The 13,505-nt window shown below is 46.4% G+C and overlaps 1 protein-coding gene across 1 annotated transcript; it reads right to left on the minus strand.

Moving 5' to 3' along the window:
• Nucleotides 1–4,254: 4,254 nt before the first annotated feature.
• LOC100669275 (glutathione S-transferase Mu 1-like) lies at nucleotides 4,255–9,943 on the minus strand. Its single transcript, XM_010589550.3, has 8 exons — nucleotides 9,817–9,943; nucleotides 9,424–9,499; nucleotides 8,950–9,014; nucleotides 8,568–8,649; nucleotides 8,359–8,459; nucleotides 7,420–7,515; nucleotides 7,221–7,331; nucleotides 4,255–5,182 (listed from the first exon to the last, which is right to left on the minus strand). The coding sequence occupies exons 1-8, from the start codon at nucleotides 9,850–9,852 to the stop codon at nucleotides 5,093–5,095; spliced, it is 657 nt and encodes a 218-aa protein (XP_010587852.2). The 5' UTR covers nucleotides 9,853–9,943; the 3' UTR covers nucleotides 4,255–5,092.
• Between the last annotated feature and the right edge of the window lie 3,562 nt (nucleotides 9,944–13,505).

A 13,505-nucleotide genomic window follows, 5' to 3' on the forward strand; every position in this document is an offset into this window, starting at 1 on the left:
CGTTTTTTTCATTATTACAGTTTTTGTGTTTAGTGGGTCTCTGGTTTTCTTCTTATTTTGATAAGCAGGTTTGTAAACTTTCTTTGTGCTTACCTTGAAATTTACCCTCATCTTCCTAAGTTTGAACTAGTCTTTTATGACTTGATATCGTGTTCACTTCCTCTCCATTTCAAAGTTCTATACCTACACCAATTATTTCCCTTTGTTTTGATGTTGTTGTCATTTACAAATAGATGTCTCTATTTCCCTGTTTTAAGTCTTTTATCTTTATCTTATTATGGGAGTTATTAGGTTGGAATCCGACTGATACTGTCCTGTGTCCTGGACTCCACTTGTCTAATGTTATTGCTTCTCTAACTGAAGGACTCTGTTTAATATTTTTTGTAAGTTTGGTTTGGTTTTTATGAATTTTCTTAATTTCTGTTTATCTGGATATGTCCTAATTTTGCCATCATGCTTGACAGAGAATTTGGCACCATATATTATTGTTCGTTGTCAGTTTTTTTTTTTTTTCTTTTAAGGTTTTGTATTTGTCATCCCATTGCCTTCTTGCCTGCATAGTTTCTACTGAGGAATCAGAACTTATTGTTATTTTTTCCCCTTTGTAAGTGACTTTTTGTTTTTCTAGAGCTGCCTTTGGGATTCTTGGTTTTTGGCAAGTGTGATTATGTCTTTGTGAATTTCTTTTGGGGTCTATCCTATACGGGGTTCATTGAGCTTCTTCAATGGTCAACTTTTCATCTTTCATGATATTTGGGAAGTTTTCTGCCAGCAAATCTTCAACAATCTTCCCTGTGTTTTCCATTTCCTTCCCGCTGTTCTGGAACTTCAATCACGTGCAAACATTTGCTCTTCATTGTGTCTCACATAATTCTTAAGTTTTCTTCATTCTTTTCTCTGATTTTTCTGCAAACAAAGCGGTGTCCATGAATTTACCTTCAATCTTACTGAATCTGTTTTCCATTGTTTCTAATTTGCTCCTAAAACTTCTGTTGAGTTGTTCATTTCTGAAATTTTGTTATCTTTTGAGTTTCTATTTGCTGTTTTTCTATGATCTCCAATTCTTCATTTCTTTTGATGTTTTGTTCTTGTATTATTTTCCTGAATTCTTCTATTGCTTTGTATATATTTTCCTTGATTTTGACTATCTTTTGGTGGTTTTGTCTGTGTTATCCACGACTTTGTTTACCTTTTTCCTTGATTTTGTGTTTTCCTTGATCTCTTCGACATCCCTAAATATCAGTCTTTTGAATTCCATGTCAGGTAGTTCCAGTGCTTTTGCTTCTACCAGAAGGTTATCTGATTATTTTGGACACATTCTGGAGCCATTTTGTCCTGTTTTTTTAAATATTTTTTGACATCATCTGCTGTCTCCAAGACATTAAGGTATTATTTTCTTTATTTATTGAGCACATGTTCATTTGTTTTCTCCTGCTTTTTTGTTTTGTTTTGATGCATCGTGGCAGTAGGCCAAGTGTGATTTGCTGCTTTCTCATTGGTTCTGCATGATAACTCACCACCTTATCTAGGGGGGCAGGACAGTAGCAGGCAGGGTGAGCCCGCTTCACTGTACACTGTTTTGGCAAGGTGGCTTAGGGCAGAATAGGGGGTGCTTTCTGCCTCCTGATGTTGATCCAGTGGTGTGGGAGCATTGACAACCCCTTGTCAGGTGGGCATTGGTGCCAGAAGGCAAGTGGTATGGGCTCGCTTCCCAACACTCAGCAGTTGATTGAGCGGCAGGAAGGAAGGGACAGTACAGGTCTCGGGCAGAGGCAGGCCTGAGCACCGGGGTCACTATAATCACGGCAGCACAACAGGGACCAGCAAGAAGGAGGTGAGGTGGCACATGGGGCTAGGTGGGAGGGAGAAAGAAAAGAAAAAATAGAACAAACAGAAAAAAGGAATGAATGGCAACACATCAGGGGCCAGCGGGTGGGGCAGAGCAAACCTGGGGTAGCACTAGAGCGGTGTGCCAGTGGCATTCTATCTGCAGCAGTATTATGGGGGCCAGTGGGAAGGGGTTGAGGTGACACTCGGGACTAAGTAGGAAGGAGAAAAAAGGGAGGAAAAAATGGCACAGTTGGGGCTGGTAAGTAGGGGGCAGGGTGCACCCAGAGCCAATGTGGAGGGGAGGTGGCATACAGGGCTAGGTGGGATGGAGAAAGAGAAAAAAATTGTGGCGCAACAGAAGCCAGCGGGTGGGGGCAAGGCAGATCCTGGGTGGCAGTGGACTGCTGACTCTCTAGCCTCGCTGGCATGGCAGAGGCCAGAGGGAAGAGGGTGGGAGGTGGCATACGGGGCTAAATGGAGGGGGAAAGAAAAGAAAAAAATGGTAGCAAGTTGGGGGCAGGTGAATGGGGGCAGGACGGACCCAGAGCTGGTGGGAGGAGGCGGTAGCATACAGGGCTATGTGGGATGGAAAAAGAAAAGGAAGAAAGGGGAAAAAAGGGGGTGGGGGAAGCTGCACAGTGGGAGAAGGTGCAGGGCAGGCCCAGGGGACTGAGGGGGCTCTTATTGTGGACTTCGGCAGTTGGAACTGCAGTATGGTCTACTCACCAAAAGGGTGAGGGGTGACAAAGCATGTTTCTCTGGTTACCAGGTACTATGTCTCCTGCTGGGAGCTCCACGAAGCTGCCCTCCCAAACTCCTCATCTGGGGTTGTTGTTGGCTGTGTTTCAAGGTGGTGATATTGTGCCATGTTAGTTGGCAGGTGACCTCCACTCCGTATCTCTCCCTGTTTTGTTTTCCATCAGTTTCTTCTTCCATTCAGTATTTGATCTAGTTTTTATCCCTTCATTTGACACTCAGGTTTCCAGGATTGACAATTGTGTCTGTTTTACTCAGTTTTTCAGGTCTTTGCTGCAGGGGGACGGCATGATATGTCTGTCTAGGGCACCATATCGGCTCCGCCTGATATAATATTTTTACGCTAACCATTTATCTTTTAGCGTCACCCTTAACTTCTGTGATTGTTAATGTTATGTGTCAACTTGATTATGTTATGGCGCTCAGTGGTTTAGCCATTGGACTGATTGCTTTTCCGTTATGTAATATAATCACTTCCATGATGTGATTTGATATAATCAGTTTTAAGAAGTTGTAAGAAGAGTTTCATCAGGGCTGTGGCCTACATCCGATATATGTAGATATTCTGTCAAAGCTCTCTCTGGATCCTGCATCCAACTCGCCACCCTCTGACCTCTGGTTCTTGGGATGTAAGCCAGTAGCTTGCTATTTGACCTGGAGATCTTAGGATTCGTCAGCTCCCACAATCCCATGAGCCAGAAGAAGTCTCCAGCCTGATCCCTACCCACAGATTTGGGACTTGCCAACCTTCACAACTGTGAGACCAATTCCCCTGAGATAAATATCTCTGTATGTATTTATATATATACGTTTTACTGGTTTTGTTCCTTCAGAGAACCCAGCCTATTACTATATCCCTTTTATCTTTATCCCTTCTGTCATTAAGTTTATAAATATTAAAGCTTAATAAACTTATAGCTTAACTAATTTGTATCTTACCAGCTTCATAAACTTTTAGCTTTGATTAATTTTATCTACCAGGTTTATCTTTTTTAATTAATCATTTACTTCTTAACTCCTCTTAATGTTATGCCTATTGCTCCTTTTTCATTTAATAATTGTAAGAATTGCATTGCAGACAGCGGCCATCGAGACAAACCCCAATAAGACTCTTCTCCAAATTCTCTCTCTGCTATGGGCCAAGTCTGAAGGCTGTGCCTAAACAAGACCCTACTCCACAATTCAGCCACAGTATGAGGAATCTGCTCAGCCAAGTGGTTCTACATTGAGCTCTGTTCCTTTGTGGGTCAGCTGTCATAAAATGTCCAAACCACCTTCTGACCACCAAGTTTTGCAATACTTTTGCCTAGCAAACAGGGTTTGCCTATCTCAGGTCAAGGTTTCCAACGAGATACAAGGGCCTATTACCACTTAAGCTAGGGAGAGCCAGTGGCTCATTCCTCTAGACATGTTAGTTTAAAGTCTTCTGAAATTTATTCCATGTCTCCACTGGGAGAGATACCTATACCAATCAGTACTGTGGAGTTCTCCAGAGCCTCACCTAAAGATAATTCTTTCAGATTTCAGACTTTTTATGAAAATGTGGTGTGTGTCAAGCACGGTGATAAACATCAGAGACAAAAAGTCAAAAAAGACTGATTCTCACCTCAATGAATTTATGCTCTAGTTGGACAATGAAGAAAAAAACAAGGAAAGCGACAATTAAAATACAGTGGGATGTGTTGAGATTTATTATGAAAATGGAAAAGAGGCATCTGAATCAGTAAAAGCTTCTAGGTGAGGGTAAAAACAGGTACTCCCCCAGGACTCCACACCCCTCCCCTCACGAACACACACACAGATCCTCACAGACTTGATGAAAATTGACTTCATGCGGGTACCAGGCACAGAAGGGGCCTACCTTTGGTAGAGATTCCTACACTGATGGACAGAGGGACATGGAAAGGGGACAGAAATAAGCAAGAAACCTTATAATCCTTCCCATACACACACATAGCCATCTACCCAGCCCCTGCCTTGGACACCAAAAAACAAGGTGAAGACATCCGCTCCCTCAAGAACCACCACCATCACAGTCAGTCTTGAGTCCACATAGCCAGGACAACAAGACACAGCAGGTGTGGCTCACCCTTACCTGGGGATGAGACAGGGCTGGGGTGGGGACTATGCTGGAGCGGGGCCCACACACCAGCCAAACTCATTTCTCAGGGCAGAACAGGGAGCTCAAGGCTGAGCCCTTGAGGCCAGGGCTCTAGGTGGCTCCTCTAAGCAACATTAAGGGGAAGGGTGGTCTCCCTAGCCTCAGGGCAGGGAGAAGAGAGGTCAGGAGGGTGACTAGCCTGAAAGAAAGTGGGAGCTGAGGTTTTAAAGGTCCTGGATAGGGTAGGGATACAGTAGAGAAAAGGGGGTCAATAAGTCTTGGGGAGGGGAATGGAACAATAAGGAGGGAACAGGAGGGGAGGGCTAGTGCAGGGGGTGGGGGCGGGTGTTCTCCAGGGCCCAGGGCAGCAGACACAAGGCTGGCTCCTCCTCCCATTATGGGGCCCTACTTATTGCCCCACAGGGCCATCTTCATATACACGGGAGTTGGGCGATAGTGGCTGGACTTCATGTAGGCAGAAATCTTCTTCAGGCCCTGAGAGTGGGGAAAAGAAGGCCAGAGCTCAGGGTCTGCTCCCTGTCAGGACTCTAACACATCCTGTGCAGGCACAGCCAGCTCAGGGGACCCACCACAGTCCTTCTATGTGGAGCGAATGACAGGGCATAAGAGTCTTCCTGTGGCTCCCTGGTAAATTAACAACTCCAATTTCCTGTAATCTCTTAATAAGAGCTCCCATCTTGGAGATCGTACACTGTGCTGGGTGCTTTCTGTTCACTAGAGATTATAATATAGGATTAGAAAATCCTCCCAACTGCCCTGAAAGATAGATGCTACTATTGCCACTTACCAAAGGAGAAACTGAGGGGCACAGAGGTTACGCACTTTCCTCCTGTTCACCGAGCCAGCTCTGAGAGAGGGCTGGAATTCAGCATGGCTCTCTCTCCCTAGTCCTGGGCTATTTCTGCTGCACTTTCTCCCTTCCCCACCCCCAGCAGTGGCCATCTCACTCCCTGTGGAACAAACATTCTCCTTTTGCAGCGGGAGGCTCCTGACACATGCCCAGCTCATCATGGTTCTCAAACAGAAAAGAAAGCAGAGCAGGACAAAGGGACTCAGAACATAGACCCACAGCCTGCAACAGGCAAATTTTGGCAAATGACTCAGCAAATCTAGATGAAGAGTGAAAGGGGAAGGGACTGGCAAAGCCAGGCAGGGCCAGGCTATAATTATTCCACTTGCAGGAGACAGTCCAAAATTCTCAGCCTGATAACTGAGCCCATTTCACTCTGACCCAACCTACCTCACCTCTCACTAAAGGGTCCAGGCCATATAACACTCAGGTGTGTGCTTTGGGCATTGTAACAGGATAGATAATTTTTAAAGGATTCAAAGACATCTGGAACTTCCTAAACAAAGGGACCTCAGTTCACAGGTGACCATCCCAGTCATCTTAACCCTTGTGTCATTCCCAAGGTGCTCAGCTCAGACCAGAACCAGAAGTTGATGAGAACTAGCCAAGAAAGCAGGTCTCTTGATGGGAAGGGGTAAAGGAATGAGAACTTTAGGCTGAAATCCCTGTTGGGCGACTGCCTCAAATCTTCAAATCTCTTATCAAGTAGACTGAGTTGCTCTCAGATCAGTTGACCACGTGTGAAGGATGACTGGCTATGACATGGGGTCCAGGCTGTGTTCCCCTGCAACACAGTTGGCACCACAGGCCCCACACATGCTATGGCTGAAGTTATCCAACCACACTGAGCTCAGGGTGTAGGCTCCAGGGCAGGGCCATCTTTGCAGGCCCCACTGTTTCTGACCCAGTGCCTCATCCACAGGAGACAGTCAGTGAACATGAGTTAAATGTACTAACCCATCTTAGAGATGGAAAACCTTAGACAACAGAGAAGCAGAAACGACAGAAGAGTGGAGGGAAGGACACTGTCCCACCATAGAACATTTCAAGATAAAATCTTTCACAGGGGCACCCACATAAATACTCAACCACAGCAACTCTGCAAACCTCGAACTTCAGATCTTGCCCACAACGTGGACTTGATTGGTACAAAACTTTCTGAAGTGAAGTATAAATATTGTCTGTGTCTACAGAACTTACTATCCTTCCTCGTCCCGGTCCTACTACTGCCAACTACATACACACTCCACAAGTTCTGCCTCATCCAGACTTTGTTGGGCTGTGAAACTCAGACAGGAGAAGGGCCCGAGCTTTCCCTTTCAGCACAGGAGAAGGAGAGCCACTGACCACTGCGCATAGAAGCTGACAGGAAGCCCAGCACAGCCTCTACTGGCTCTGTGACCTTCAGCCAACACCTTACCCTCTTCAGCCTCAGGTTCTCTCCGTGACATAGGGGTGATAATTCTATCTATCCTGTAGTAATGTTGTGAAAATTAAATCTGGCACAATATATGTATAGTGCTTAGCACAAGTCCCGATATAAACAAAATGCTCCATAAATGCTAGTTATTGTTATTTTTAGCTTCCAAACTATGGAAAGTGTCATGGAACAGGGAGAAGGAAAAAGGAACATCAGAGAGGAAGGGGGATCACGGGAATCACCTCAAAGCGGGTAATGAAGTCCTTCAGGTTTGGGAATGCGTCCAGGCACTTAGGCTCAAAGATACGGTTCCGGTCGAGCATATCGTAAGCAAGGAAATCCACAAAGGTGATCTGCAGAAAGCCAAGGACAAGTGGATGGGAAGCTCCACCATCTGGGAGGAATGACAACTCTGTATTCCCCATCTCCTTCTGCCTTTACCTTGTCCCCTGCAAACCAAGGCCGCTTCCCCAGGAACTGTGAGAAGAGCCTCATCTTGTCAGGGAGCGTCTCCAAGTACTTGGGCTTCAGCTTCTCCTAGCACAGGAAACAGCTTTTAGCACCTTCCAACACATGTCCCCTGGGCAGAGAGGCAGCTCCCCCACTGCTGGGATGACTCAGCTGGCCACGGGAGAGCTGCCATCCTCCCTAGACTGACCCTGGGCTGGTGCCCAGGCTTCCATTTAACCCAATCAGCATTTATTAGACTCCCACTGAGTATCAACCCCATCTGTGAGGTCTGGGAAGGCAGAGAGGAAAATAACACCATCTCTGAATCTGTCACCGCTGATCTCCAACAACCCACCTATCGGTCAGACCCGGGAGTGCTCTGAGCACCTGGCCAAGAACTTGACTCACATGTTGGGTGGAATCACAGAAGGAGAGAACTACAAGAGCTCAAAGAAGGAAGTGGAAATTCTAATTCCTGGCTTGGCACAAGAATGGAAAGGACTTTTTTTGGAGTTTCCTAAAAAGTGAGGAGAATTGGAGAGGATGAAAGAAAGGAGGGAGTGGAAGGAATTCTTGCAGAAACAAATACTGTGTGGTGGACACCATGTGGCTAATAATCAGGATTTACATGGATCCCTGTGGGTTTTAAGGGGAAGACACCAGGAAAACAAGATAAACACATTGCTGAAGAGCTTAATTTCCACCCTGAGGGAACTGTGGACTTTATCCTAAAATTATGGAGAACTGATTCAGAATTTTCATTTGAGGAGATTTAGAATTATGGAGGTCACTCTGTCAGTACAGGGGACCCCTTGAAGAATCTGTAGGCCTAAGGAGTTCAAATGGCACACAGGACAAGTACAGATGGGAATGAAAGAGTCCCATCTCCTGATCCAGACCCTGCCCTAGCCCAGCTCAACAAGAACTCACAAAGTCAGGGTTGTAGCACATGCTGGCCAGCTCATTGCGAAAGTCCACAACTTGGTTCTCCAGGATGTCCACGCGGATCTTCTCCTCTTCTGTCTCCCCACCTGCAGCCCACACATCGGACACTCACCCTCAGCATCCAACCACAGCCAGGCCGTGGGAACGGCCCACTGGCCTCCTGTGCCCCCGCACCTGCCCCCAGCCCCACTCACACAGGTTGTGCTTGCGGGCAATGTAGCGCAGGATGGCGTTACTCTGGGTGATCTTGTGAGGGCCATCAATTAAGTAGGGCAGCTGCAATGGCAACAAGGCAGGTCTGTTGTACCACCGGTCTCCCCAGCACCCCCATCCCTTGTGAAAGGGCAGACTGGGACCTGGCACACTGAGGGCCTGGCCCATAAAAAAAGGTAGGCACTAAATAAACGTATGTACAGCACATGCGTGATCTGGAACAAGGAACACCACGGAAAGGCAGTGAAGAGAACCAGGAATGAGAGGGGTGGAGGAGAAGGCACCTGGTCTTAAACCCTCCAGGCTGGGGGAAGGAGATGGAGGGAGAGACACCTTTCACTTTCCCCCACACCCTGTACCTACATTGGGAAAGTCCAGGCCCAGCTTGAATTTCTCCTTCAGCCAATGGCTTTTGTCATAGTCCGGAGCTATGGAGGGAACAATGAAATAAAAACAAACCTCCTTGTAGTCCAACATTCCGTCCCCAGAAACCATACCAAGAGTCATTGCAAGACCCCCAGAGACTCATAGATCTGGAATCTGACAGAACCACTAAGGCTCACACTCCCAGGAGGAAGGCTTACAAAAGGCTTGCTTAGCCAAGCCCTACGGGGAAGTCGATTCCAATTATTAATAAGGACTGGGGCAGCAATTCCCTCCCAGCGTCCTGAGCAGTCAGGCCAGAGCTGCACAGCCAAAGAGAACCCGGGAAGGGGCGGGCCCCAGATCCAGCTGGTGGAGGCCCGGCAGAGGAGGGCAACAGGTGGCCAGGGCACCGGCTGCTTGTTACCAAATCAGAAATAGTTGGTAGAGGGGCCAACACAAGGGTGCCATTACCGTCCTCCTCAATGTACTTCTTTTCCTCATAGTTTGAGTCTGTGTATTCCAGAAGCAGGCGGATGGCATGAGCCAGCTGGGAGAGACAGCAGGGGGAAGGGGTCAGAGATGGCGAGAGGGATCCTGCCTGCCTGACTTCATCTCCAGGCAAGGAGAAGCCACCCTCCCCTCTCCTCACAGGCGAGAATACCCCACAGAGCTCTCTCCAGATGCCTCTCACTATGCCCCACCACCACCCCATCTGGACCCAAAGTACCCAGCCTGAAGGGGGCCAGGCTGCAGGATGGGGCTTAGCTCCAGTAAAGCCCGGAAGAGGAATCGGTCCCCGAGCTGCTCCGCAATTCCTTACCACCTCACCCCCGTCCCATCCGCCCAGGCGGACCCCTCGCTCACCCCGCGAATGTCCCAATAACCCAAAACCATGGCCATGGTGCACGTCTCCCCGAGATGGCCGGAGCCGCTGTGACGGAGCTGAGGTGGGCCTAATTAGGGCTGCGGAGGGGCTGGGCGATCAGGGACGCTCGGCTCCGCCCCGCCCCGCTGATCCCGCGCGTTTCCCCACCCCCACCGCCCGCCCTTGGCCCAGCGCCCGCCGGGGCCGCAGAGGCACTGGGCTGGCTTCCAGCCTAGAGCGAAAAAAAAAAAGGAAGGAGTAAATTCCGTTTTTGCCACCAACCACGAAGATTCAGGTACCCGAGGTTTGCACGCATACAAGCCGAAGGCGCCTGGACCCCTGAACCCCTCGTGGCTCCCTCTGCCGGCGTTCAGACCCCTGCTAGGTCCTGGAGGAGACCTCAGTGCACTTGGAGAGACAAGCCAGAACAGGGGAGGAGTAATGCTCCTCGCCTCCCTTTCGTTAGGGCCTTGCTCAGCCTTTGCTCCTCCTTACTGAGGGCAGTTCTACTCTGTCCTATAGGGTTGCTGTCATGGATTGAATTACGTCCCTCCCAAAATGTGTGTATCAATTTGACTGCACCATGATTCCCGGTATTGTGTGATTTTCCTGTATGTTGTAAATCCTGTCTTAATGATGTTACTGGGGTAGGATAGGCAGCAGCTGTGTTAGTGAAGTAAGACTCTAAGATTAGATTGCGTCTTGAGGCAATCTCTTGAGATATAAAAGACAGAAGCTAGCAGAGAGACAGGGGGACCTCATACCACCAAGAAATAGTGCCAGAGCAGACCCCATCCTTTGGGCCCAGGGTACCTGAGCAGAGAAGCTCCCAGTCTCGGGGAAGGTTGATGAGAAGGCTGACAGAGAGAAAGCTTTTCCCTGGAGCTGACACCCTGAATTTGGACTTTTAGCCTGCTTTAGTGTAGGAAAATAAACTTCTCTTTGTTAAAGCCATCCACTTGTGATATTTCTGTTATAGCAGCACTGGATAACTAAGACTGTTGCTGTGAGTCGGAATCAGCTTGATGGCAACGGGTTCATTTTTTGGCTGTTTACACTTAAGTGGCCTCATTAACATAACAAACACCTATTCCATAATGGGATATGGATTAGGATTTATAATACTTATTTTGGGAGGCCCCCACGTGTCTGTCAGCTTGTAGTACTGTGGGGGCTTGCGTATTTCTGTGATGCTGGAAACCATGCCACCAGTATTCACATACCAGCAGGGTCACCCATGGAGGACAGGTTTCAGCTGAGCTTTCAGACTAAGACAGAGTAGGAAGAAGGACCCGGCAGTCTACTTCTGAAAAGTATTAGCCGGTGAAAACTTTATCAATAGCAGCGGAACATTGTCTGATAATAGTGTTGGAAGATGACCCCCAGGTTGGAAGGCACTCAAAAGATGACTGGAGAAGAGCTGCCTCCTCAAAGTAGAGTCACCTTAATGATGTGGATGGAGTAAAGCTTTCGGGACCTTCCTTTGCTGATGTGGCTCGACTGAAAATGAGAAGAAACAGCTGCAAACATCCATTAATAATTGGAACCTGAAATGTACAAAGTATGAATCTAGGAAAATTAGAAATCATCAAAAATGAAATGGAACGCATAAACATCAATATCCTAGGCATTAGTGAACTGAAATGGACTGGTATTGGCCATTTTGAATCGGACACTCATATAGTCTACTATGCTGAGAATGACAACTTGAAGAGGAATGGTGTTGCATTCATCATCATAAAAAAAAAAATTCAAGATCTATCCTGAAGTACAATGCTCTCAGTGATAGGATAATATCCATATGCCTACAAGGAAGACCAGTTAATACGACTGTTATTCAAATATACACACCAACCACTAGGGGCAAAGATGAAGAAATAGCAGATTTTTATCAGCTGCTGCAGTCTGAAATTGATCGAACATGCAATCAAGATGCATTGATAATTACTGGTGATTTTAATGTGAAAGTTGGAAACAAAGAAGAAGGATCGGGAGTTGGAAAATATGGCCTTGGTGATAGAAACAATGCCGGAGATCGAATGATAGAATTTTGCAAGACCAAGGACTTCTTCATTGCAAATACCTTCTTTCACCAACATAAACGGCAACTATACACTTGGACCTCGCCAGATGGAGCACACAGAAATCAAATTGTCTACATCTGTGGAAAGGGACGATGGAAAAGCTCAGTATCATCAGAACAAGGCCAGGGGCCGACTGTGGAACGGACCAGCAATTGCTCATATGCAAGTTCAAACTGAAACTGAAGAAAATCAGAGCAAGTCCACGAGAGCAAAAATAGGACCTTGAGTATATCCCACCTGAATTTAGAGACCATCTGAAGAATAGATTTGACGCATTGAACACTGGCGACCGAAGCCCAGACAAGTTGTGGAATGACATCAGGGACATCATCCATGAAGAAAGCAAGAAGTCATTGAAAAGAAAGAAAAGACCAAGATGGATGTCAGAGGAGACTCTGAAATTTGCTCTTGAACGTTGAGCAGCTAAAGCAAAAGGAAGAATTATTGAAGTAAAAGAACTGAACAGAAGATTTCAAACTCCGGATCAAGAAGACGAAGTAAAGTATTATAATGACATGTGCAAAGAGCTGGAAATGGAAAACCAAAATGGAAGAATATGCTTGGTGTTTCTCAAGCTGAAAGAACTAAAGAAAAAATTTAAGCCTTGAGTTGCAATAGTGAAGGATTTTATGGGGAAAATATTAAATGGCGCAGGAAGCATCAAAAGAAGATGGAAGGAATACACAGAGTCATTATACCAAAAAGAATTAGTCGATGTTCAACCATTTCAAGAGGTAGCATATGATCAGGAACCAGTGGTACTAAAGGAAGAAGTCCAAGCTGCTCTGAAGGCATTGGCGAAAAACAAGGCTCCAGGAATTGATGGAATATCCATTGAGATGTTTAAACAACGGATGCAGTGCTAGAGGTGCTCACTAGTCTATGCCAAGAAATATGGAAGACAGCTTCCTGGCCAACTGACTGGAAGAGATCTATATTTATGCCTATTCCCAAGAAAGGTGATCCAACCAAATATGGAAATTATAGAACAATATCGTTAATATCACATGCAAGCAAAATTTTGCTGAAGATCATTCAAAAATGGCTGCAGCAGTATATTGACAGGGAACTGCCAGAAATTCAGGCCAGTTTCAGAAGAGGACGTGGAACCAGGGATATCATTGCTGATGTCAGATGGATCCTGGCTGAAAGCAGAGAATACCAGAAGGGTGTTTACCTGTGGTTTATTGACTATGCAAAGGCATTCGACTGTGTGGATTATAACAAATTATGGATAACATTGCGAAGAATGGGAATTCCAGAACACTTAATTGTGTTCACGAGGAACCTTTACATAGATCAAGAGGCAGTTGTTCGGACAGAACAAGGGGATACTGATTGGTTTAAAGTCAGGAAAGGTGTGCGTCAGGGTTGTATTCTTTCACCGTATCTGTTCAATCTGTATGCTGAGCAAATAATCCGAGAAGTTGGACTATATGAAGAAGAATGGGGCATCAAGATTGGAGGAAGAGTCATTAACAACCTATGTTATGCAGATGACACAACCTTGCTTGCTGAAAGTGAAGAGGACTTGAAGCACTTACCAGTGAAGATCAAAGACCACAGCCTTCAGTATGGATTACACCTCAACATAAAGAAAACAA

The sequence above is a fragment of the Loxodonta africana genome, chromosome 3 (assembly GCF_030014295.1).
Source record: "Loxodonta africana isolate mLoxAfr1 chromosome 3, mLoxAfr1.hap2, whole genome shotgun sequence".
NCBI classification, from domain to species: Eukaryota; Metazoa; Chordata; class Mammalia; order Proboscidea; family Elephantidae; genus Loxodonta; species Loxodonta africana.